General features: G+C 33.9%; 4 protein-coding genes across 7 annotated transcripts; 1 reads left to right on the forward strand and 3 right to left on the reverse strand.

Moving 5' to 3' along the window:
- Window positions 1-1211: 1211 nt before the first annotated feature.
- LOC132699465 (WD repeat-containing protein 81) lies at window positions 1212-13166 on the reverse strand. The gene is made up of 13 exons (XM_060666187.1): window positions 12526-13166; window positions 11404-12469; window positions 10997-11343; window positions 8521-8840; window positions 6745-8466; window positions 5894-6298; window positions 5663-5838; window positions 4952-5612; window positions 4700-4894; window positions 2741-2937; window positions 2486-2686; window positions 2177-2433; window positions 1212-2121 (listed from the first exon to the last, which is right to left on the reverse strand). Exons 1-13 carry the CDS (start codon window positions 12624-12626, stop codon window positions 1887-1889), a joined length of 5883 nt encoding a protein of 1960 aa, XP_060522170.1. The 5' UTR covers window positions 12627-13166; the 3' UTR covers window positions 1212-1886.
- Window positions 13167-14012: 846 nt separating this feature from the next.
- Window positions 14013-15739, reverse strand: LOC132699507 (lysophospholipid acyltransferase 7). Its single transcript, XM_060666261.1, has 6 exons — window positions 15410-15739; window positions 15123-15355; window positions 14917-15071; window positions 14653-14867; window positions 14274-14589; window positions 14013-14219 (listed from the first exon to the last, which is right to left on the reverse strand). Exons 1-6 carry the CDS (start codon window positions 15619-15621, stop codon window positions 14013-14015), a joined length of 1338 nt encoding a protein of 445 aa, XP_060522244.1. The 5' UTR covers window positions 15622-15739.
- Window positions 15740-16148: 409 nt separating this feature from the next.
- Window positions 16149-18070, forward strand: LOC132699583 (THAP domain-containing protein 2-like). 3 transcript variants are annotated; one of them, XM_060666379.1, is made up of 3 exons: window positions 16149-16391; window positions 16445-16685; window positions 16772-18070. In XM_060666379.1, the coding sequence occupies exons 2-3, from the start codon at window positions 16466-16468 to the stop codon at window positions 17092-17094; spliced, it is 543 nt and encodes a 180-aa protein (XP_060522362.1). In that variant the 5' UTR covers window positions 16149-16391; window positions 16445-16465; the 3' UTR covers window positions 17095-18070. The 3 variants fall into 3 exon arrangements, with proteins under 3 accessions (XP_060522362.1, XP_060522363.1, XP_060522364.1); XM_060666380.1 differs by having other exon boundaries at window positions 16149-16387; XM_060666381.1 differs by having other exon boundaries at window positions 16149-16300.
- A 4-nt stretch (window positions 18071-18074) lies between these two features.
- Window positions 18075-24798, reverse strand: LOC132699581 (von Willebrand factor C and EGF domain-containing protein-like). 2 transcript variants are annotated; one of them, XM_060666377.1, is made up of 6 exons: window positions 24608-24798; window positions 24334-24553; window positions 18718-18833; window positions 18405-18662; window positions 18299-18346; window positions 18075-18237 (listed from the first exon to the last, which is right to left on the reverse strand). In XM_060666377.1, the coding sequence occupies exons 1-6, from the start codon at window positions 24663-24665 to the stop codon at window positions 18101-18103; spliced, it is 837 nt and encodes a 278-aa protein (XP_060522360.1). In that variant the 5' UTR covers window positions 24666-24798; the 3' UTR covers window positions 18075-18100. The 2 variants fall into 2 exon arrangements, with proteins under 2 accessions (XP_060522360.1, XP_060522359.1); XM_060666376.1 differs by having other exon boundaries at window positions 18293-18346.
- Between the last annotated feature and the right edge of the window lie 252 nt (window positions 24799-25050).

Raw genomic sequence — 25050 nt, forward strand, 5'->3', positions numbered from 1 at the left:
CAAGACCGAGTATTTCTATTACTGTTCCCTTCAATGACCTAAACACTCCAAACAAGAAATCCTCAAAACACATTCTAATGAGTTGTGATTAATATGTTCCTGTTAATTAGTTGGTCTTCCAACAAATTATCGTCATTATTTTTTGTTTAAACAACTTAAAAGGACAGTTCTGAATAAAGCAATTGTTTTAGTCCGTAACAAATAGCTACGGGACTTGTAGAGGTCCGACTATGATGATAGAGTTCTCCGAAATATATACCGTTTTTACAACCTTTTATGGTTTTGACTTCGGAATGAGTTTAAAACCCGCCTGTTGCAAAGCAAAAAGGACTATATTGCGAACTGTTGCAATTTAAGAATAGGATTTAAAAGAATGTATTTTTCACTGCATGTACTGCATGTATAATCGAGGAATCTCACCGATGAAACTCTACACAAATCCGTCCGCTTTCAACATGTGTATATACGAAGTACCGAAGTACGGTTTTCGAACATCATTGTGGAATTGCGAATCTATTTATTGAGAAACCCCAGCGAGGTAGGCCTGCGGTTAAACCTTCAAAAAAATTGTCAAGTTAAATACCGGATTATGTCGCAAAAACTGTATTTCGTTTGGAGAACTCTAATACGGAAATTCTTGAAGCGACGATGAAAAATAGTATTTAATATGCGCATGCAATATGGTCATTTGAAAACTCGTTTTCAATTAATAAGACCTAGCGACGTTTAACAACCAATATGGCAGCTGACAGTTCGTAAATTCGACAGATTTCAGTTTAGCTGTGGCATTTTTACGCCCGTATTTTTTCAAAATTTGTCCAGGTCTGTGTCCTGGAAAAACAAGTGAGGAGTTGTATATCGCTGTTTAGAAAGAAGCAAGTGCAGGTTAGTAGTTGAATGTTAAAGGCGCATCAATTTTTACTGTACCATATGTATTATCTAATAGCTTTATGCTTCCACACCCTAAAGCTACTACTTAAATTTAATATAGGTAAAAAAAAATCAGAGCTATGGAATTTTTTAAAGGACTGAACGATCATCGGCGCAATGAACTGCACTTTTCACACTGTGTGGATTTAAAGTGACCAGAAATTGTTCTTGTTCTCGATTCATAATTTAACACAGGACGAGTTAAGGCTTTATTTATCCTGGCTTCGAAATTATATCAATGACTTCCTCATTTGGGTAAGTTTAAATCACTCTTTGGCCGATTTATTTTTTTTTATTTTAGAATCAACAATATAAGATTTACAAAAACATGATTACACTTGAAGTTGTCTCCTTAACCTAGTCGTTAATTAATGTCTTTTATGTTAAAATAATTATACATTTTTTTTAAATTACTTCTTTGGAATTAATAATACCATACCGGAAAATGAAATATAATGCCATATAACCCTATTTAAGTACACTAAAAAGGAATTTCGGTTAGGTGCACTTTAAAAAAAAGCTAAAATTGTGTAATCCAAATCCTGGAGAATTTTAAATTTTCATATATCATTTCTGTAATTGCAGATTCAATTGCGAGCTTTTTAATAAATTAATCTTACTATGAAACCGAGTATTCCAAAATTATATTGATCCGACTCTTCCACCGATAAAAATTTAAATTTCAACAATCTAAACATATTCAACGCATTAATACTAAATCTCATTAAAGCATATCACATTAACACATCTAAACTACTTTCATTTGCTTTTTACTTGTACTCTTATTGCATAATCGCGATAAACTCGATTTTCTGGTGTTTTTTTTTAATTGCGAGGCTGAATCACCAAAATAACAAAAATTGTAAAAAATCTCCCTTAGATATTTTCTGAAAGGGAATAATTGAGTTAAATGAGTTTTCGAACCAATGTTTCAAATATGCAACACTAACCATTTTTTAACAAAGTAAGCTTATTTGCCCATTGTCAGCTCCAAGTAATAGTAATCGATTTAGCGGCAAAATAGCCATCGCAGTTAGCAATCCTTTAAAAGTATCGCCCCTCAATTTCGTACTACTATAAGATGAATCCGCCGCTATGCTAGTGTGAACACCTACTCTATTGGCAGTGGTTGCGCTGACCAATTGGCATTGGTCATAAACGACGAGACAATGAGCCGGCTCAGTGGGACCCCTACAAAGGGAAGAAATCAGAATACAGCTGAAAAAAAATTAACAATAGTGATTACCTCATGTGGTGTTTAAACTTCCCGTCATTCACACTCCAAACGGTTATGGTCTGATCCAGACTACTTGAGATAATTGCATTATCGTCCACAGCACCTAACTGGAGTACTTCTCCCTCGTGAGCTCTCCAACTCGATATAACTAAACCCGTTCTAGTATCTAAGACAGTAATACAACCGGACGATTGTCCTGCAGCGATCCAATTGCCCGAAGGACTGACGGCCATGCAACGAATCAGACCAGAAGGATTTACCGTAATCTGTAAGCACAGAATCAAAAATCATAACTTTTGTTCGTGGATAATCACTTACTTTCAAATCATATACATATGTGGTAAGCCTGGTGTCAATGATTTTAACAGCTCCTTCTGTGGTTGCTGAAAAGACCAGGCTAGAAGGGGCTGGCATACTTCTCACCACATTTACCGGAGAATACTTGGACGATTCTAGTTGGGCTATACTCACACCCATGAAAGGGTCCCATAAATGAACTACGCTGTCACAAGACGCCACCTAAAGAGTAAAGGCAGATATGACAAAAGAGCAAGGTGCGCAACAATCGCTCACCAATCGCATGCTTTCGATAAATGTCATAGATAAAATAGACTTCTTATGATTTGTATAGGTCCACTGACAGTTGGAAGTAGCAGACCCGTCGCCCTGGCTTCTCAAGGACCATAATTTTACTGTTTTATCTCTCGAGCCCGACATAAAACTGTTCTCGTTATCAAGTGGGTGGATACATTTGACACTATTTATGTGACCTTAAAAATCATATATTTATTTTCCTTATACAGGGTGATTCACAAAGAGTGCCAATGAAGCTTCATAATCCATGAATTCAATTATTTTATAAAACGAGTGAAACAAAAACCTTGGGTATATCTACACAAATTCAGTTCATAACCTGACGCCTTTTTTAAAAAATTAGATGCGCCGGTGGCGGAGATACAAGATATCGGTGGTATATTTTTTCTAAATAAAATATTACATCATTAGTTTGTTGTAACAAGGCCTCTGATTTGCTGGACCAAGGGATATTACTGAACAAACTTCAAAAGTTTGGTATTAGAGGTGCGTTTCTAATGTGGCTATCAAGCTATCTCCGGGGTCGTACTCAACAGGTCAAGATCAGCTGTTTTTCTCCCCCAGGGGTCTCATCTGGGCCCAAAATTGTTTTTTCTTCTGGTGAATGATATAGGTTTATCATTTGCAGTTAGATTATTCACTTTTTGCAGAAGATTTAAAAATTTACCGCTGTATACAGTGGTATATTTAGGGATACTAAGGGGATAGGGATAGTAATTCGCTAGTGGAATAGTGCAGGATGAAATCTGCCTGTATGGTTTTCTCTCGATGTAAAAATCCTGCTGATTGCTCATATAGAATGGATGAGTGTGTGTTGAAGAGAGTGCAAGTAATAAAGACAAATTAAGTTTTGAGCGGAACTTTGACGATGTCATTAGTCGGGTTAACCGTGTGCTGGGTCTGGTGCGGAGAATGTCTGGAGATTTTGATTTTGATTTGGGATGTACTGTCGTGCTTTACAGTTCATATGTCCGTCCTATCTTGAAGTATGGGTCATCAATCTGGGCTCCTTTTTACGAAATCCACAAATACCGAATTGAGGCTGTGCAGAACAATTTTTTAAGATATCTTGGGTATTGAATGGGCCAGAGCGATTCACAAAGTGGGGGAGCTTCATGGACGGGCTACTCTCGAGGATCGCAGAAAATTTCTGGATTTATGTTTTGTCTTTTGAATGCTAAATGGTGCTATTAATTCTCCTTGTATTCTGTCAAGTTTTAATTTTCATGTCCCTTCTAGAGAATTGAGAGGAAGTCACCTTTTGTCTCCTGTACTGAGTAATACTCGGCATTCTCAAAATATGCCTTTATATAGGCTGGTCTCCTTTGTAAATCAATACTTTTAAATAGCTCTAAAATTAAATTAAGACAAATGTTGTTAAATTGATTTATAGTACTGCCACCTGAATGATATGTAGTTTTTTACTGTCCATAGTTTATTTTCTTTTTATTATATCCTAGTTTACGTGAACATAAGGTTATTCATAGTTAAGGTAAATTTGTAAAATGGTGTAACCCATGAAAAAATAAATAAATAAATTTTGTCCGTTATCTTAAATTGGAATTGAGCAGAAATAATCTTTGTTCCGAGAGCTCCGTTATTAACACAAACATTTTATATGCTTACACTCTTTTGTTTTTTTTTTTATTTAGTATGCCCCATGTTCTTGTTTAATTATTTTGTGCCTATTATTTGTTTATTACATTACATTACATACACAAAGAATGGGAACCAAATCATTCATAAATATATATGCCGCTCCGTTTGATACTCATTTTATGAATAAATTCTCATGCCTCCTTTGCATATAACATGCTACATCTTACTTTGCATAAACATCTTTCATCTACCAAAAAAAAGAATTTAATGAAAAAAAAATTTATGATAATATTCAGCGAATTTCTGCGCCCCTTTGTTTTAGATTCACGCACCACTTACCCACGAATGTTTGCAGTTTAATTTGATTAAAATTGAAGGAATTGTCTTTTTCGTGACGTCCGATTTCGTGGGCCCAATACGAGAACCAATTTCCTCTCAGATGTCGACTACTATTTTCGATACGATTACTAACCAACGAAAGCAAATCTGTAGCGGGCGACAAGCAAGGCCGATCTTGAACATCTATCCTGTTACCTAAGAAGCAAAGACTTGTCGTTAATGTAATATACCAAACACAGTTGCTTTTGTTACCAATCACACTAATATTACTGCCAATGCTACCAGAAGACCCCATACTTTGGCAAGATTTAAAATCAGAAATTTTCAATTTCACGAAAGATTCGCTGTTTCTCATTTCCTGTTCGTGAATTTGGCATAACTCCCGGATTCTGTCGTGATTTTTCAAGGATATATCCAAGGAGTGGATTCCAATGTGATTCAAAAAAGACAGGTAAGAGGTGTGGGCTAGGTCTGGGGTAAAAACATTTTGGATTTCGTCGATGGCTGCTTTTACGATGTTCTCGTCGTCAAATGCATAAGAACTGTATGTAGGTGACAGGCTATCTAGAGATTCAGAGTCTTTGAGTCTGATGTGAGGGATAGACGTCGACGCTAAATCACACGTCTCTGATTCAGCATGAGATTTTCCAGAATTAGGTCGTTCGAGTTGCCACGGTGGATGATTCGTGATCTGTTCCTCGCCAGTTTTGTCAAACAAGAGAAAAAATCTCTGCAAGGATGGGACAGACAAATATTTCCTAGACATATCAGAACCTATTCTAATGGAAAGAATGTATAAAGTGTCAATATATTTTCTTGCTAGAACGTTTCTTCCAATGGAACCGTTGGGGAATACATGCTTTATGGAACCCAACAACCTGACGGTTGGGTGAATGATGTTAGTGAAGATATCCTAAAATTTTTTTTTTGTTTACAATTATTAACAATTACACTATCATTTACCTGAAGCTGGTCCATTAAAGTTGAATCAGATAAGTACGGGATGATATGCTTCAACAGTACCAAACCAGATATCAATCCACCTTCAAGGGTGGCTGTAAGCTTCTTTTTGGACAGAGTCAATAATTCACTAATGTGAGGTAGATATTGAAATAATATTAATTTTTCTCCATATAGAGCTGAAATTGAAATATTTAGCGGGAGCATTTAAATAAATATGTAATTGTTGCTTACCAGCAATGCTAGCCAGACAATCCAAAACTTTGATAGCACTCTGGTCTCCCACTACTTTATGAAAAGATATGCTGATGCCATCTGCTTTGTTATCATCTTGTAACAGGAAGGTTAAGTTATCCCGTCCAACGTAGCATAACGTAAGCATTTTTAACAAATTTCTTGACAAAAACCTGGCCATCAACACAGGACCGAGTCTATGAGAGAGCCAAATTATCGAGTCAACACTTATCTCGGAGATTTTGATGTCTACGTCTCTCGGTCTTGCACTAGGTTTAGAAGGGGTCTCTTCTGAGTTTATTGAATCTTTTGTTGGGTCATTTAAAGAACTCGGAGAATCCAATGGTAATGACTTCGTCTCGAGTAGGCTACCGGATTCACTTATTCTACTACCAATTTCACAGCCTAAAAGAAAGATGGTCTAGTATTTGGCAATATCTACGGCAACAGTGTATTATATATTTTTCGTCTCACAATATGGACCATATTTTGGAGAAAAAATTTCAAATCAATCTTGTATGGCCAAAAATTAGGAAGCTTTCTATTTAGAGACTTTCTATAGGTTATTTTGTGAAATTAAAAATTACCTATTAATTGGATAACTTATTAACAAGCGATTAGCTAGTCATGTCAAAACACCATATACCTATTTTGAGAGTAGCACTGAATTGCATGCAAAAAGTTGTACAAGGAAGAGGCTTCCCAATGTTACCAAAAAGAAAAAAAATCAAAAAAAAGGTTCGATATTTAAAAAAGGAAGAGAGTTAAAGAAATTCAGCTTGCGCAATTTTTCATGTCTCGAAAAAGTAGCATACTATTGTGAAACTTTAAATTAATGAAATAATACATACTAATGTTGGCCAAGGTGTTATGGTAACTGGACGGTATCGGAATTGTAGGAGAAGTAATTCCCGATTTATTCCCTGTCTCACCCTCATCAGTCATTTCCTCTATATTCTGCAACTGATCAATGTTTTCACTGAAAGCGTCTAAGGCTTCTTCAGCGGTTGAATGATTAAACGGAAGATCTGAAGCAATGTTTAATTCCAAATGTTCAATCAGACTCCTCATTTGCTCCTCATTTTCTTTTTCCTCATCCAATTCAAAGAGGTCTTCCTCCTTGTCAAACTGCGGGGGCTCTATTTTCGATTTAGGTGCAGTTTCACTGGAAAATTCTTTGTCCGCTTGCATAGTTTTTAAGTGCGACGTTTTTTTTGCAATCCTCTCTAAATGGGTGTGCAGTGAAAACTCAATTTTCTCGTAATCCTTGTAACCGCCCACTGCCTCAACTAATGGTGTCATAAAGTTTTCAAGGAAGCATTTCAAACCTAATCTCACAATCAACCGAAGAAGGAAACTGTGGTGATAAAGCTTGGCAATTTTTCCATAGAAAGGCAGACTACTCTCATTGGGTTCATTTTCAAAGAGTTTCAAAATGGGCTGCAATAACATTTCTGAAGTTCTCCTAGGCCCCAGAACGCGAGCAATTGGGTCAAAGAGATACCAAGCCGACAGCACAGAGGTTGGGGGGTCCTCTATGAGGTCTACTATGTAGGAGACTATTATATTAACAATTTCCACATCATAATTAGGATTGATTTGAATTAAAAGCTCTTCCAGATGCTTTACACATAATTTAACTTTACACTCAGCTATATTTTGAGAAAATAGTATTTTTGTCTTCTCTAACTGTTCATAGTCCGAACACATAGTGCCATCACAATCAAAATGATAAAGTAAATCTAGTTCTAGTTCAACATTTTTAAATTCCTTTAGCGATTCAAGTAGCATGTAAAGTTTTGAAAATGATTTCTGGAATGGAATTAAGCAATCGAGCAATGGTTCCAGTAGCAAATGAGCACTGGGTGGAGGTAAACCTAAGTGGGTTATAGGTGCATAGCATGACATTTTAAGATCTGATGTCGAAGGTTGCAAGAGCAAATTTGCTATGTAAGATATACAACGAGGAATGTCATTTTTGAAATTTTTGATCACAGTTAGGCAGTTTTTGAAACGTTCTGAGAAAGTTAGGCCTATATTGTTAGATCCCAAGGCTCGTAGGTGTTTTGCCATAAATATTTCAACTATAAGGCAACCTAGAACTTGCAGCTCTCTCACTTTGCGCTTCGAAATAATTTCTGAATAATTGCACATAATTTGATTCATGTTTTGCTGTACATTATGTCGCAGATGGATTTGAGTTCTGCTATTCTCCACTGGGAAAGTATGGGACTTTAAGGCATTTGGCGTGGAAAATAGTTTTTCTTTGAACCCTTCTGTATAAATAAAATTTGTAAAGGCATTCTGGACTAAGGAATGGTCGTCACTTTTGATCTCATCTTCAAACACTTCAAATGACTTCGCGCATTCTGTGAAAAACGTTTTAGACATAAAAGAGTATCGTTTTTCCAAGTTTTCCAAAGCAAATTCAGGTTTATATTCTTTGGGTAACTCTATCGTCTGCACATGATTACCTTTGACTTGTTGGTTTAGGTGGGAAGTGAATGTTGCGTTTTTAGGCCCTAGGCTTGTACTTCTTTGAGCACTAGGGCTTCGACTAATTTTTGATCCTCCTAAAAACAAGATGCCAAATAAGATTTGGTCTGCTTGTTTTTTGATTCAAATACCTTGATCCTCACTCAAGGAAGACCTACTCCTAGACATGATCCTGGATAATCCGAACAACGAAGACTCCGAAATGGCCTTGGTAATTTCATCTTCATCACTTTTACCAGATTCCCCTCCATCTTCGCTACCTCTGTCTCGAGACCTAGATTTATTAACAACGATTTTCGGAGGTAGTTTTCCAAAGAAGGGGGACGATATGGCTTTTGGGGGATGGGGTTGTACAAATAATTGAACTAGACCTGATTTAGTCAAATTGGTGTGGTCATCTGCCAAATGTAAACACACGTTCTTCGCTTTTACAGCAGCAGTACCGGATAATCTAACAAAACAAAAGCAAGAAAACTGTTATTAAACATAAAACAAAATTAATTAAATACATAAAGCTAAATTACTTTTATTTTAACTTGTCTTTTTGGCTTTGCCTTTCGAATAAAGTTGTAGAAGTTGATTAATTTAATAAAGATTAGCATTGGGAATTCGGGAATTATAAATGACAGAATAAGTAGAAATGAAGAACTCTGAACTATAATTTTTACATGCAAATATATATAAAATATTAAAGATTCACAAATTATACTGTTATGGTTTTCATAATTAAAATATTTATTAGAACATTATACAGGAAAAATTGCACAAGAGTTGCTGTATGTAAAGGCTCATTTAATCTCATTTCGATGCGTTTTTGGCAATCTTTTATTTAAATTCTGCAATTTTTAAAACTGTAAATTTTCCAAAATTTCAAGCAGGAGAGAGAAAGAGAGAGCGAAAGGAAGAAAAGTAATTTTAACTGTTTTTTTAACCTTAAACGTCATCATCTGGTCTGTTTTTCGTCTTGGTATGAAGATACTAATTTTAGATTTACAAAGATTTACATTAAAAAAAAAATAAACTCAAAATCTGGCGATAATATGAAAAATCGCTCTAAATTTAAATAGCCTGCTGGGTGAAATCTGTAAAAAATATGACGAAATATGTAGCGGGAGGCTTTATTATGGGATGGCACCTTATCTCAGAACTTGTACAAAATATTTAAAAAAAACTTAAAGAAAAAATTATTATATTATCATATATCCAGGGTGTTAATATCTTAGTGGAGGCAGTTTTGAATTCTGCCGAACGTTCGCATATTTCATATATAATATTTTATACCTAAATCTCATAAATTTAGAATTTGATGTCAAAAATGACGCTGGCTGCTTTAAATATATTTATCTATTTCTGCTAGTTAAAGCCTTCGTTTTACATTTTAGGTTGATTTACTTGTTAAATTGCTACTTTGCCGATCTATATTGATATTTTTTAAATAATGCGGTGCGCACTAACTAACTATAGAAAAACTGATAATTTATAATCATTTTTCTTAAATAGCCAACACTTTGTATGTTTTCTATTTCAAAAAGTTTTAGATTTCAAAATATTGGCAATACAATTTTTGCCATTGTAAATATCACATACCCGTTTTATATTTTGCTGAAGTTGGCTACGAAAATGAAGGTGAAAATAAAAAAAAAAACGAATACCAGACAAACGCCACCATTTTGACTTTGCAGATTTATGACACCTAACTTAATCATTTTTTATTGTTATTACTATTTTAATTAAACAAAACACCTCGTTCCTTTAAAACATTTTGCTGAATAAAAGATAAATAATAACGAAAATAGTAATAGAAAATAAAATAAATTAAAAAAATACTCAAAAGTAAACAATAAACCGCAGAGCGTCACATTAACTTTGTACCGCGATTTCATTGTTTAACACCATGATGACGTCAGTCGTCAGTTAATATCGACATTTTACGGGATTCGGCAGTGACACCAGTGACCCTCAAGTGCACTGATTTCGCATGATTGCAGCTGATTTGTGAGAGTATTAGACGCAGTGATTCACCCTTAATCACAATTAATCTCAATTATCAGCAATATTTTTTCTAACGTAAAAAATCTTATAAGAAAATTATCTACATAACAAATCAGTCACAAACTCTTATCTATCAAATGCTTGTTTGTCCATTGGACCATTCAGCCAAATTTAGCCACTTTTAATGAAATAAGTCCAAATATTAAATAAGTGATGCATCACTCACCCCAGTACATCTAACAACACTATACTATAATTTTCATATATCAAAATACTAAAAAATGATTGTTTCATTCTTATCAGGTTACATTAATAGTTCCAAAGAATGACTGACTAACAATTCTAATTAATGTTTCTTCTTTCTATACCACACCCAGTGAAATTAGAGAATTATATTAGTGACAATAAAATAAATCTGTCATTTTTAAAATGTCCCCTTTTATTTAATACATGAATTGAATTATATTTGGCTGTTTAGACAAAAAAATTGAGAATTGTCTCATTATAACATATTTAAAATAGTCACAATAGTGAACAAAATATTTGTTTTGAATCAAGCAATGTTTTATTTATGATATGAATTCCATAACACCCTGTATAACACAAAACACCTACTTGTAACCAAAGGTCAAATCTATCCAATAGTGTAACCTTTCTGAGACATGATCACTTTCCAAGGCTTGTCTGTGTTTCTCTACAAAGTCTTCAGGACCTGATGCCCACAGAGGCACTTCCAGATCATCCAAATCATCATGAATACTTCTAAATACTGAAGGATCTGTAAAAAATTCAGGAATACATTCATCAGGAGTCCAGTCATGCATTCTTTGAATTGAACTTGGATATTCTGCTGGTACCCAAATACTACGAACATTTTTGCACAAAACTGTTTTGGGTGTTCGTCGGGCCATGTAAACATAGAAAGTAATGGGTGATAGAACATCCGAAACATGATGGGGTACCTGCAAGTGGCAGGAAACTTATGACAGACAAACTAGAATTGACCTTATGAGTGATCTAACCTGTGTTTGTGAGTGATCATAAGTCAGATCTAACTGTCTGTCTCCTTTATTAAGTCTATATTTTGACTTCTTCAAATCTCTCCAATTTTTGCCATTGCTTGAAGCAAAATCAGTTACCCATGGAAATACATAATGGCAATTGGGATCGCCAAGTTTGCGACCCGAAAACTTATTTAAAACAGAAATGTATGTAAAGTTAGATATCTTCCCTTCTATCCATAGATTAGACAGTTCTTGTAGGTTTTTGTTTACAATTGAAACTTTATCAAAAGTACTTAAACCACAATTTTCACACCTCAAATTGTTAACAAACTTGTGACCTAATTTACAATCTTTTATTGTCATGAGCTTGTCCGATTTTAAGTTGTCGCTCATGTAAATATTTGAACTGACTTGTGGGAAAATATGGATCCACAAATTCTCCGTTAAATATATATCATTTAAACTAATATCTCCCAATGTCAAACTTCTGTCATGAAAAGATTTTAATAACTGTAATAACTGATAGATGATAAAGAGTGGCTTTGTCCAGCACTTATCCAAAATTGCAGGACTGAATGTCACACAATCACTGAGTGTATGATCAAAATATGGAAAATGAAACAAAAAAAATGCATTCAAGGTCTCAATACCACATATAGCTAGCAGAATATTTGGGTGAGTATCAAAACTCTTTGAATTATCTTGACTGTCCTGAGTATCCAAACTATTTACAATCGGACACCCATAGATTCTTAATAAAATCTCCCGTAGAACATCATTATAGTATACTAATGGGACCTGAGTCTCTCTATTGAATTCTGATACTACATATTTTTTATATGCATCCTTCCACAGATTTTTGTAGTTTGTTTGGCAAATGTATTGCAGAAGTTGATGATACATTAATGGATTGTCTTCTTTTAATAACTGTCTAATTCTAGGCAAAGGTATGACTTTGGCATCCCGTTTCTTGTAAATAGATACAAATATTCTCAACCATGAACTAAATTCTTCATTAAGTGGCCAAGATTCCAGATTAGGATGTGGAATAAATTCTGTTAAAGTGGAATGTTTGCATAATGACCTTAAAGAAGAGCACGTTTTAGCATTTTTCCATATTTAAAGTAATGGAAAACTTACTTCAACCATTGTTTGTTAACTAAGACAACAAATCTATCATTTTTACTAGATTTCCTAATGTGATTTTTAGGAATCCCAATTTCGTCAAATAAATTTTCCATTTATTTTTTATAAATTAATATTATTTTAATATATCATGCAATACTGTCATATTTTATAATGTTTTTCGGCATACTATAGGCTCTTGTGTTTAGGACGTGAACAACAAAGTTAAAATATAACACATAACCTTATGCGTCAATTTTCTTCTTTTCCTTATACGATAATCGCTATGATCAGTCGGCGGAGGATTGGTACACCATCTATCGACGTATTTTGTATCACCATATCCGTATCTGATTATTCAGTGAATATTCATCGCTCTTGCAAGTTAGTTTATGTAAAAACATTCATATTTTCGCCTTATTCCTATTCTGGTTTCTGGCGGTACACCTCGGGATACGTGACCACCATGTCAGTCCTACATCTAGACCAATATAAGAATTTTTTAAATGGAAATTGGGTACTTGCTCTAATTTGTATAAAATAGTATATAGTATTTCAACATTATTGTAATACCATTTTAGATATGGTAATGAAATTTGACAAACATGTACTATGTGTAATTTTTTAAAATATACTAGTGGCGGGCATACGGAATGTCTCTTAAAATAATAATTATTCTTACAATCTCCAGTCATTTCTAAAGTAATTTAATTTCTTCATTTTTTTAGTCCAATGTACGATTACGCCTAAAAAAATATTACAGTATGTAGACAATTATTATCATTATTATTTCTTACTTTAAATAATTATTTGTTTTATTAAAATACTTCAAAAAATCGAACTACGAATATGAAGTACGTTAACTCTGAGGTGTATTTTTGAAATCTTCATAATTATTTCTTAACATTGTAGTAGACTGAGTCTGTAAGAATTATTAATTCTATTGTCAAGGTGGTTGTTTGACATCAGCTTTTAAATTCAGTTCTTTGCGTCTTATTAATTTGGTGTTTAAAACATCGGAGCATTGTTATTTAAAAAAAGAATGGTCGACTTTACAAATGAGAAGTTGGCAAATATGCATTTTATGTATGGTTTGACTCATGGCTGTGCGCCAGATTATGTCAAGATCGCTTTTTCAAATGTACATAGAAGGTTGACTGAAACAGGTACTTTGATGGTAGATAATCATTTAAAAGGGGCTCACTGGGCTGTAAGAACTCCAGAAATTGAAGAAGCAGTTTTAAATTCTATTGATGAAAATCCTGAACTTAGTACTAGAAAAATTGGAAGTAATCTGAATATCTCACATGGTTCGGTTTGGAAAATTTTGCACTATTTTGTATTGTACCCATGTCAATTCAAGTCCAAGCATTACTTCCCAGAGATTTTCCCAACATTTTTTTGTAATTTTGTATAAATCCCATAATTATTTGTCCATGGTCAAGACAGGCATCTTGGGAGAAATTAAAATGGAATTAAATCACACATAAAAACATACTTTCTTAAAATTCTTTAGTATTTGTATTCCTATTTTTTAAAAGATATATTCCAGTAGAGTACAAGGCAAAACATAAAACTGGTACACAATGGTAAACAGAATTATAATATGTCATAAATTTCTGAAGGTCCAACATATTAAATGCCATAATTTGGTAAGAAAAAAGCTGCATTTTCAAAAACCACAGTATAAGTGAAGCTGTCCTGGCTGGCTACAATAAAAGCAGATATATAGGAATGCAGAGTTGGTTTACATCCATACTTACAATAATAGAATTATCTTTAATTAATAATTTAACCCAAATGTCTTCCACTAAAAGGCCTAAGGGAACTGTACAAATACAGAAGTAGTGGCCAGGAGTAATGCCATGCCATATTGATGAAACAAAAAGAGTGGCAAAAGTTCTAAACTGTTTGTATGGAAAGTGTTTATACACATAAACACCTAACCAATACTGAACAGTCATGTTCCAATTCTTGATTCCTTCTCTATAAGTAGGACAGAATTCAGTTATGTAAGGGTTGATGTTATTGATTGTTTCATAGTCATATTCTAAAGTTTCCAAAGCTCTTTCATCAACACTAAAATAATTATACACAAAACATTAATTTATTAAATATTTTTTGGTTTGTTTTAAGGCCTACCAAATTTCTTTTAGTTTCTCTATATTGTCTGAAGGCCCCTTTCCGGGTTTGGGTTTAGTAAATGTAGGATAGATTCCCAATCCAGCCATGATGCAAGAACATTCTGAAAGAACTAAACCGACATAGATCCTCATTCTGAAGATTGTAAAAGTAGGCCAAATGTACCAGTATCGGTATAAAAACGATCTTTGATAAAATTCTACTGTCAGTGTATACTACAACAGAACGTACAAGATCTGCGTTACCATTGAAGGAAGAACTCACTGTCATTGGCCAAGTGGAATCAAAAATCAAGAAAATAATAGCATAAAGTGGTACATATGGAAATAATCTTTTAAGAGTTGCAGACTTATAGTTGTCATATTTGTTAAATGGGCAATATAAATGATCTATAAAAGTTTTATACTTGAAGTATGGTCCTAGAACATTTACAATAAAATACACTTACTACATATGACAAGAAATATAACCTGTTAATATTCCACAATAGTTAAATGAGTAGTAAAATATTTTCCTTATGCTTAACTGAGAGTAATCAATGTCACCAGAATTTAGTTCAAATGCCAGACCAACTAACTTCAAAGTCAAAATCATTTGTACCAAATTGGTGTGCCCCGATGGGAATGCCATTCCAAAATATCCAGACATCCTGAAGAAGCATAAATAAGAAAAGGAGAACAGGAAACTGTAAACATGACATTTTCTGAAAATCTCGAAATTATATGTCTGTAAAATTATTAAACCCATCCAACCTTACCCTTTGTCAACAGAATATATTATAAGACTATTTACAACTATTATAAAAAGGAAATGTAGAGAATGAAATCCGGACACCAAAAATACAATTATCAACCCCAAAATGGCTCCTACATTTTGCTTATATTCCGCAGTTGGAAGTTTCCTATAAAAAACTCCAAATCCTATAGAAAAAAATAAGAGAGAGAGATATACAACATCGTCACTATTCATTGCAATTATAAATCGATCATTAACTAAGAATATGTAATCCACTTTTCGTTTCTGCCATAACTTATTTATCACTGGCTGGGTTGGGTTATCGGGCAAAGACAACTAGTTTTGGCGCAGATAGGTAAGAGGTTGTATTCTGTGTGTTTGGTTACCCTGAAAACAAAACCAAAACTTCTTTCTATCATCTATGGCATAAATCAGACCTTACATTATATCAAAGACAGTACAAATAGAAGAGTATCTTTAGAAATTGATTTGATGCTCATGAAACCTGGTTCGATAATGATGAGCCTCCAACCTCAGTGCCCAGATGCTAAATACCCGCAACAAATAAATCGGTAGTGTAACTCTTTATGATTTGCCGTTTTTGTTGTTGAACACATGCGATTTACTATAACAACTGAAGTTGGTTGTTGGACGTATGATCTTGGCAAACTTGCCCTTTTGAGTGAGATTAGTATTTTCTCGCTGTTAACAATAATTACTTCTGGATACTTAAGTGAAAATTAGATGTTATCCTAGAAATTCCAAAGAACATTTACGCACGTCAATTTGACTAATAACAAAGTTATGAGAATATCTACTTTGATTAAAATTCCTGTGCCTAAGTGTGGAACCAAGGGCGATTTTTTTTACTATGGGCAAAGACTCAAGGAGACAATTTTCTTATTTATGCTGTGTGAGCTAATCTTTGAAGGATTTGATTTTTAAGAAATTTCTGCGATCTTTTCTTAAATTGTTATTGCAAGTTTCTTCGACTATAATTGAAAGTGATATGTCAAACTTTGTTATGTTATTATAACTGGTATACTTACTTTTGCAGAAATCTATATAATCAAAAACAATGTCTGGGACTACGTGTGCCGTATATAACTGCAACAATAGTTACAAAAAACGTTTGCCAGGTATAACTTTTCACAGATTTCCGAAATCAATTGTTATGAGAAAAAAGTGGGTACACTTGTGCAGTAGAAATGCTAATTCTAATATCGCCAACGGCATAATTTGTTCTGAACACTTCCTCCCTGAAGATTTTAAACGTGATTTGAGAAATGAGTTACTTGGTATGTATTTCTGTCGATTTGATTGAGACATTATGGACATTGAACTACTTGCGTCCTATGTTCATAACTATGTGTTTTTGTTTCAGGGTTGCCATTAAAAAAACGGTTAAAGGAACATGCTGTACCATCGCAAAAACTTTTTGAAATAGAATCAAAAAAATCAAGATTTGCAGTTAAGCAGGTGGATAGCGTTTTAAATAAAAAGAAAGCAAGCATTGTTTCAAACTTTCTAATTGAGAAAATTGTAATTGTGGATATCCAAGGTAAAACTGAGGAAACTATTGTTGAAGTAAATCAAGGCACTGAAAATTTGTTAGAAAATAAAAGTCCAAACTCTTTCAACAAATTTGATGCTTCCTCGGTCACCTCCAGATATAATAAAGAACTATTGGGAAAACAAAAAACTTAATTTCGAAACAAAAGTTAAAAAAAATGTATTGTAAATCAAGGTACAGAAAAAAATAGCAAAGTAAAGCCATTGGATTGACAAATAAAAAATAAAGGTTTTGTCAGATAACCAAATATAACACTATCAAACAAGAAAAAGAAAAAGTTGTGAAGTTGGCTGAAAAAGGATTTGTTGTAAAAGATGCAGTATTAGATAAAGATCAAGTCTCCCAAATGATCAGCCAAGTTTTATCACCACTATTTTGAGAATTAGGATAGAATGAACCCAGTAATTTTTGACACCAATTTTTTACTGATGCAGAAGTAATGGATGAGTTATAAATTAATTAATAAAAATGATATTTAAAAGAAGGAGTTGCCATATTCTTTTGTGCAAAATTTTTGCAAGTTATTCATATGGATTTTATATTAAAGAGAGAAAGGACATAATTTTTCTATACATAAGTATAGTATTGGATATCTATAATTGTACATATTTTGTTAATTATACTTAAGTTTAGTGTTGGGATTGTTTTTATTTTATTTCCTAAACATCTATTGCCCCAAAAACAGTCATATTTAGAAAAAAATTGCCACTATGTAACTAGGCAATTTTAATTGAATTCAAAACAAAATTTTGAATGGTTGCAGTTTTTATGAGTTTCATCTTTGCGTTGGCTCGTTTTATGCTGATATTAAAGTGATAGTTATCGTTTGGGATTGCTTGATATTCATTGCCTAAAATTTCTTTCAAGTCTACTTATGTACATTTTAGGAGAACTACAGAACTATACTGGAAACTTGACTACAAGCAACTCAATGTTTGTATGCTCAGCTTTTTATAATTTCGAATTTACCTTTAATTTTTTGTTGCTAGTTTGAAGGTATTTGCATTTAATAATGCTTTGCTTTTCTACAAAGCGCAGGCTTTGCACGTTACAATGAATAAAGTTCAATCTTTTCCTATTGTGAACACCTAGAAATGAGTGAATGAAAACAAAATTTATTGGTTAAATTTCTGTGGGTTTTTATTTTTCTTTGCATGTCAGCAGTGGTGGCAAACTACATTCGCACTGGATATCTCGGTCTTGTCCGTACTGATTGATTTTTCTATGGAATCCCTCTCCCAAGTTTATCTTTTGGTTACCGTAATTGCACTCCAAGCCTATAAGTTATGAATATAGATGAAAGACGACGAGGGTGGTTTGCACTAAAATTACCTGTACCTTTAGCAGCATCGGAATTCACCACTTCGATCTTATCTGATGTGGAAGCTAAAATACGATACGCTTATCATACAATCAAAAATCGAGATGCTATTAAGGTTCTTACGACATAGCCAGGCATCGGGACAGCAAAGAGTATTGCCGCCATATTTAAAGTACGCGGGAGCACAGTTGGCTTCGATGTCTGCGCTGTGACGCAACTGCGCTGCGCAGTTTCTCCTGGCACACGCCTTCTCGTCCAGTTTCCCGCTAAAATTTTCAGGACAAACGCAGCTCAAGCAGGTATCCCTGGGAGAAAATTGTTGTCCAACGTTGTAAGATTCTGTGTCCGAAAGCTTGCATTTTTGTACGTCTGCAGGTGGCGCTGCTTGCGAAACGACTGTCAGTTTTAATTAGATAAAGGATTATTATTGGCTTACAGCAAATTTGCCCGGTAGAACAACATTTTCCAAGTTCATGTTTAAGATAACAGTTCGGTTCGGCTCTCAGTCCGAGCCATTCGGGACAGTCCAGGATGGCACATGTAAATTCTCCCCTAGAAAGTAAAATAAAAGAGACTGCATGGTCTTTAACGCATAAGAAAAAAAATTATTTATTGTTATAATTTAATTATCACTAAAGAAAAAAAATCTTTAATGCTGCGAAAAAATTTACCAGTGACGTAAGGGTATATATATATATATATATATATATATATATATATATATATATATATATATATATATATATATATATATATATATATATATATATATATATATATGTATATATATATATATTTATATATATTCAACAAGCATATATATATATATATATATATATATATATATATATATATATATATATATATATATATATATATATATATATATATATATATATATATTCAACAAGCGAACGGATGATATCCCGGAATATAGTGGCATCACATTTTTCCATCCGTGAATCAATACGTGAATATATATATATATATATATATATATATATATATATATATATATATATATATATATATATTTTCACGGATGGAAAAATGTGATGACACTATATATATATATATATATATATATATATATATATATATATATATATATATATATATATATATATATATATATATATATATATATATATATATATATATATATATATATATATATATATATATATATATATATATATATTCTCACGTATTGATTCACGGATGGAAAAATGTGATGACACTATACTCCGGGATATCATCCGTTCGCTCGTTGAACTCCGACTGGAATCCTGCATCCGACTGGAATCCTGCAAATCCTGCATCCGACTGGAATCCTGCAGACGTTTCGCCAAAATCTCACTTGGCATCTTCAATGCTCGCGCTCCGAAAACACTTCGAACACTGGGAGGTTATCGGCGGTGCGTGCGGTATTTATACTCTACGCCGGAGATGGTAACGGTGCTGCTTGTGCGTGGGGGGAGGTGGCTCCGCCCCCTGAATTGTCGCGTTGTTAATTTCGCCCGATCGTAGTTGCGATGTCCCCGTTGGCTGCTGCGCATCGCTCTGCTGTTTGATTATCGTTCTCCACGTGTTGGATAAATGCAGAGCGTCGTCTCTCGTATTGAGGTGTCCGGACTTTTCTATTTCGATGGCCTCTCGTATAATCCTAGTCCTAAAATCAGGAATATTAGCTATTTGTTTGCAAGTGCCGAAATCAATTTTATGGCCTGTCTGATGTTGGTGCTGAAACAAAGCAGATGTTGTTTGTTTGTTTCTTATGGCTAAACGATGTTCCTCGAGCCTGGCTGAAATCCTTCTGTTGGTCTGTCCCACATACGTCAGGCTGCACGATCCGCATGCTACACTGTATACTCCTTGGTTTTCCAGAGTAATTTTTTGTTTTGGGTTTCTTAGTATTGCTCCGATGGTATGGTCAGGTTTGTATGCCGTTGATATGTCGTGTTTCCGTAATATTCGGCCGATTTTGTCAGTAACCCCAGCGATCGATCTTCGTTGGGTCTCGTCCTGCACTCTCTGCTGCGGCTGTTGTTGTTTACTGATTGCCTTGCTGATGGTACGCCTTTGGTATCCGTTTTGTCGAAGACAGGTACTAATTTTCTTCAGTTCTTTATCTCTGTTCCTCTCGTTTGTGAGCCTGAAGGACCGAGCAATTAATGTATTTGCCACTGCCTGTATCTGTGATGGGTGGTGATGAGATTTAGCGTTCAGATATCTATTAGTGTGTGTTGGTTTTCTATAGACAGTGTGTTCCAAGTGTCCATCTTCGGTCCTTGTGATGTGCACATCTAAAAAGGGCAGACTGTTATCCTCTTCAAGTTCTATTGTAAATTGAATCCTTGGGTGGATGGAATTCAGATGATCTAGGAATTTCAAAAGCTCCTCCTTGCCAAAAGGCCATACAACAAATACGTCATCAACGTATCTTGTCCATAGTTTTGGCTTCAGATTTGCCTTCTCTATTGCTTTCTTTTCGAAGTAAATCATGAAGAGGTTAGCAATCACAGGTGAGAGAGATGATCCCATTGCTGCTCCATCTATTTGTCGGTAAATTTTCCCGTTGTGCATAAAGTAAGCGTTTTTCAGGCAATGTCTTGACAGATCCATTATGTATGGCGGAAGATCTTCGTTTTCTTCTATAAGCAAGAGTGCCTCTTCTACTGGAATACTCGGGTAGAGGGATTTGACATCGAAACTTGCCATAATGTCGTCCTTGTCCATCCTGAGAGAACCTAAAATCTGAGTGAAATGTTCTGAGTTTTTAACATAGGAATCTGCCTTTTTCACTATAGGCTGAAGTGCACTGGCCAGATGTTTTTCCAGCTTGCATAATGGTGAGTTAAAGGCGCTTACGATTGGACGCAGGGGAACCCCGTCCTTATGGATCTTTGGGAGCCCGTAGAATTTTGGGCAACGACTCGATTTTTCCCTCGGAATAAGTTTCTTCTTTGTATCCTCGTTTATTGATGAATCGAGAATTTTGGACTTAGTTGTTTTTTCCAAATATGTCGTGGGATCTCTGGTGACTAGTTTGTATATTGGGTCGTTCAAAATATCCTCCAATTTTGCATTATAATCCGACGTATTCATGACGACAGTGGCATTTCCTTTGTCTGCTGGCATTATTAGAATGTTTTCGTTCTTGGTTAGATTCCTTAAGGCTTGCATTTCTTCTCTGCTTAAGTTTGGCTGCGGTGGTTTTGACTGTCTTAAGACTCTGGCGACATCTTGCCTAATTAACTCCGCATCTTGTTCGTCTATGGTGGAAAAACTTGCTTCGACGTTGGAAACGATCTCTTCGACTTGTACTTTTTTTGGAGCTATTGCATAGTTAAATCCTTTATTCAGTACGCTGACTTCTGTATCGGAAAGATGGTATGCTGAAATGTTATGAACTGTATTGCTTCGGTTTGTATTTGGCACTTGTCCTGATTTTTTTTTGGAATTTGACTGAAGGATTTCTAATTCAGGGGGCGGAGCCACCTCCCCCCACGCACAAGCAGCACCGTTACCATCTCCGGCGTAGAGTATAAATACCGCACGCACCGCCGATAACCTCCCAGTGTTCGAAGTGTTTTCGGAGCGCGAGCATTGAAGATGCCAAGTGAGATTTTGGCGAAACGTCTGCAGGATTCCAGTCGGATGCAGGATTTGCAGGGGATGCAGGATTTGCAGGATTCCAGTCGGAGTTCAACGAGCGAACGGATGATATCCCGGAGTATAGTGTCATCATATATATATATATATATATATATATATATATATATATATATATATATATATATATATATATATATATATATATATATATATATATATATATATATATATATATATATATATATATATATATATATAGGGGCGAATATTACGGAAATGAAAAAGGGCACGTCACTAATTCCTCTATAAATAAAAAATACTTTCGAAATTCCGATTCAATTTGGAATCAATTTGCATTTTTCGTACCATGTAACGATTTTGTTTAAAAAAAAATATTGGTGTGATTTATTAAAAATAGACACTCCGGAAATTTAATACCAAAAAAATCGCAATTGCAAAATTAATTTTTATTTTTATAGAGTCAGTGAGATATTTTTTTCTTTCAAAAATGTGTCAAAATCCCTTACGGATAAAATAATATATTATTTTTTCAGTATTTCGTTTCTGTTCAAATATTTCTTTAAACTTAAGGAGATTAATATTGTGTAACAATCCGAAATAACAACAAAAAAATTTCAGCGATTATAAGGGGCTATACTGAAATTGTTTTCATAACACGATTATCTCTTTGACCTTGTTAATAATTTGATAAATTTGATAAAAAGAATACTCAATTTAGAAAATGTTCCAGTTTTTGAAACTTTGGCACCAAAATCCACATTTCTTTTTTGAAATTAAATTAATAAGGAAAAAAGAACGGTTTATAAGAAACTTTTTTGTCTCCTGCAATATTTTCATACCAACTTACGGTTGACATTTAAAAAAATTAAATGTAAAGCATTGAATCTAGAAAAACAGAGATTAAACCCTCTCTACGAGGTATGGATATAACTATTATTGTAATATCCACACTCAGTGTTTAATTCTGCTGCAATTTCCCCGGTACTTGTCTCTGGTTGCCCATCAATAATACTTATTTCAGTAATTACTAATCCGAGTTTTCGAACATCGCGGTGCCGATCGATATCAAAACTCCTTTTTTCCATTTTAGGAAACTACCCTTAAAATAGGATGGTGTATAAGGATTCTTTTGCATGCGTATCTACGTTAGTGTAATGCAGCAGACTCTTTCGATTTTTCGAATAAATTAGTGTTATTTTGTACTCAGTAACTGAGGAATGCCAAACAAACCAAAAATAAGAAACTTCTTAAGAAGTCATAGCAGCCCACTGCATTTTTTGCATCTAATAATTTTTTTGGAACCTGTAAGAATTACGAGAAAATTGCCGGGGATAAAAGTTTTTAAATAAAACAAAATAACAGAAATGTTTTCTTATGTGATTGCATAATTTTTTCCTTAAATTGAGTTAAGAAGAATCATCAATCCCTTCCATTCCTAAATAAAAAAATAATCAGAAACTGTGTTTTTATAATAGTAATACTAATATTAGTAATAGTAATATTAATAATTAGTATAATTATTATTATATATATATATATATATTATTTAATTCTTTAAAAGTATAAACATGCGGTTTAGCAATAGATAAGTATACGAGCTTAAATCAAAAAGCTTTATTTCAGTTTTAAAAAAGTACGTGTACTTATTTTAAAAAACACTCTCAAAATGTTCACTAATTTTAATTTACTAGGTGGCAGGCTATACCTTTGTAATAATTGTAAAGCAAGTACTGAGAACCGGACAGACTTGGTAATTTGTGATTTATTAGAATATTACTGTGGCCCCTAACGTTATTAAAATATTTGTTTGGGATTTTTTATGCAGTTTTGTGTATAATAATACAAAAGACGATGCGAAGCTGCACCGATGCAATCAAGCGAACAATAATTTTGATGAGGATTGGTCAATTATTGAATTTATAATATTGAGGTTAATGGGGGCATTTCAAAAAATAAACAAACAGTGTGTATATCTAACAAACAAGGTCAAAATTAAATATTTTAAAATTTGATTCATTTTGTTTAAAATCAAATCAGGAAAAAACTTAATGGGAAGAAAATCTATACTGGGTAACTTAAAAATTGATCGTAGTGTGCACTACATTGTTTTAAATGAAACATCCTGTTTGACTTCAAAATTTACTTTTGCGGTTTAGCAGTTGCGGTCAAAATTCTTTTGCTCGATTCAAACTGAAAGGATATGGAAGATTTACATGTTTTTTAATTTTAATTAAATTAGTAATATTAAATATTAAATAACCGTGTTTCCAAGTTTTACTGTTGAGTACAGGATTTTTGTAGATATTGTTAGATTTATTGAGCCTTGTAGAGTTTTGCCATTAATTGCCAAAAATTATTCTACCGACTTTAGTTAACGTATTTGTTTTTTTTTAATATATGTTCCCAAACTTACGATCTGCAGTGACATCCGACGTTGCAGGAAGAATAAGTGAGGTCCGTGTCCACTTCATCGCCATCATTCAGGGTTCGACCCTTAAACATGCAAGCGGTTTGATTCGCTTTCACCAAGTCGCATTCGAATTTTTCCGGACAATCTTGTCCCTCCGTTTTAACCGGCTTACAACCCAGGTCCTCGTAAAGCAGAATTCCTAGCGTGTCGCAGTTGGTATCGCCTAAAAATAATTTAGTTTTAGTAAGAGTGCAGGAAATAAAAAAAAATTACTTACAACTTACGATGTTCAAGAGGCCAATAATGATCGCAAGTGTTGGTAACAGAGAACCCATGTTTGTCGACTTAATTGCAGTGGTACGATTTATTTACTTAAAATGACTGCAAAAACATTTGCCGCTTTTAAGTAAATCCACGGCTTCTCCCTCCAGTTAAATGCACTCGTGTGGAAGTGAATCTCTTTGGTCGGCTCGCTACTAATCCCGCGACCTCGCCGGAGGGCACCATGTGAGCATTAATTTGTTTATTCTTGTCAAGTCAATGATAAATAATAATAATTACCGTGCATGGAATATAAATTACCACAAATTCGTTTCAACAATTGATGCAACGTATCTAATTCCAGGCAGTAAACAGAATTATTCTGGATTTTAAGATAAACTTTAATCGTTTAAAGAATTATAAGAAAAAATCGGTGAAGGTCAAGGAGATGCCGGTACC

The sequence above is a fragment of the Cylas formicarius genome, unplaced genomic scaffold, assembly GCF_029955315.1.
Source record: "Cylas formicarius isolate icCylForm1 unplaced genomic scaffold, icCylForm1.1 PGA_scaffold_3__17_contigs__length_32017465, whole genome shotgun sequence".
NCBI lineage: Eukaryota > Metazoa > Arthropoda > Insecta > Coleoptera > Brentidae > Cylas > Cylas formicarius.

Bases quoted from the DNA above. Each gene is read 5' to 3' on its own strand.
- LOC132699465 (XM_060666187.1), bottom strand. From the start codon at position 12,626: ATGGAAAATTTATTTGACGAAATTGGGATTCCTAAAAATCACATTAGG. The intron at 5,613-5,662 runs GTAAATGATAGT...AAAAAATTTTAG, and splicing joins CTTTAATGGACCAGCTTCAG to GATATCTTCACTAACATCAT. The intron at 2,687-2,740 runs GTGAGCGATTGT...TTTACTCTTTAG, and splicing joins TTATCGAAAGCATGCGATTG to GTGGCGTCTTGTGACAGCGT.
- LOC132699507 (XM_060666261.1), bottom strand. From the start codon at position 15,621: ATGAATAGTGACGATGTTGTATATCTCTCTCTCTTATTTTTTTCTATA. The intron at 14,590-14,652 runs GTAGGCCTTAAA...TAATTATTTTAG, and splicing joins GAGAAACTAAAAGAAATTTG to TGTTGATGAAAGAGCTTTGG. The intron at 14,220-14,273 runs GTAAGTATGGAT...CTTTTATTGTAG, and splicing joins TTAAAGATAATTCTATTATT to CCAGCCAGGACAGCTTCACT.
- LOC132699583 (XM_060666379.1), top strand. From the start codon at position 16,466: ATGTCTGGGACTACGTGTGCCGTATATAACTGCAACAATAGTTACAAA. The intron at 16,686-16,771 runs GTATGTATTTCT...TTTTTGTTTCAG, and splicing joins TTTGAGAAATGAGTTACTTG to GGTTGCCATTAAAAAAACGG.
- LOC132699581 (XM_060666376.1), bottom strand. From the start codon at position 24,665: ATGGGTTCTCTGTTACCAACACTTGCGATCATTATTGGCCTCTTGAAC. The intron at 24,554-24,607 runs GTAAGTAATTTT...AATTATTTTTAG, and splicing joins CCTCTTGAACATCGTAAGTT to GCGATACCAACTGCGACACG. The intron at 18,834-24,333 runs GTAAGTTTGGGA...TTTACTTTCTAG, and splicing joins GTCGGATGTCACTGCAGATC to GGGAGAATTTACATGTGCCA.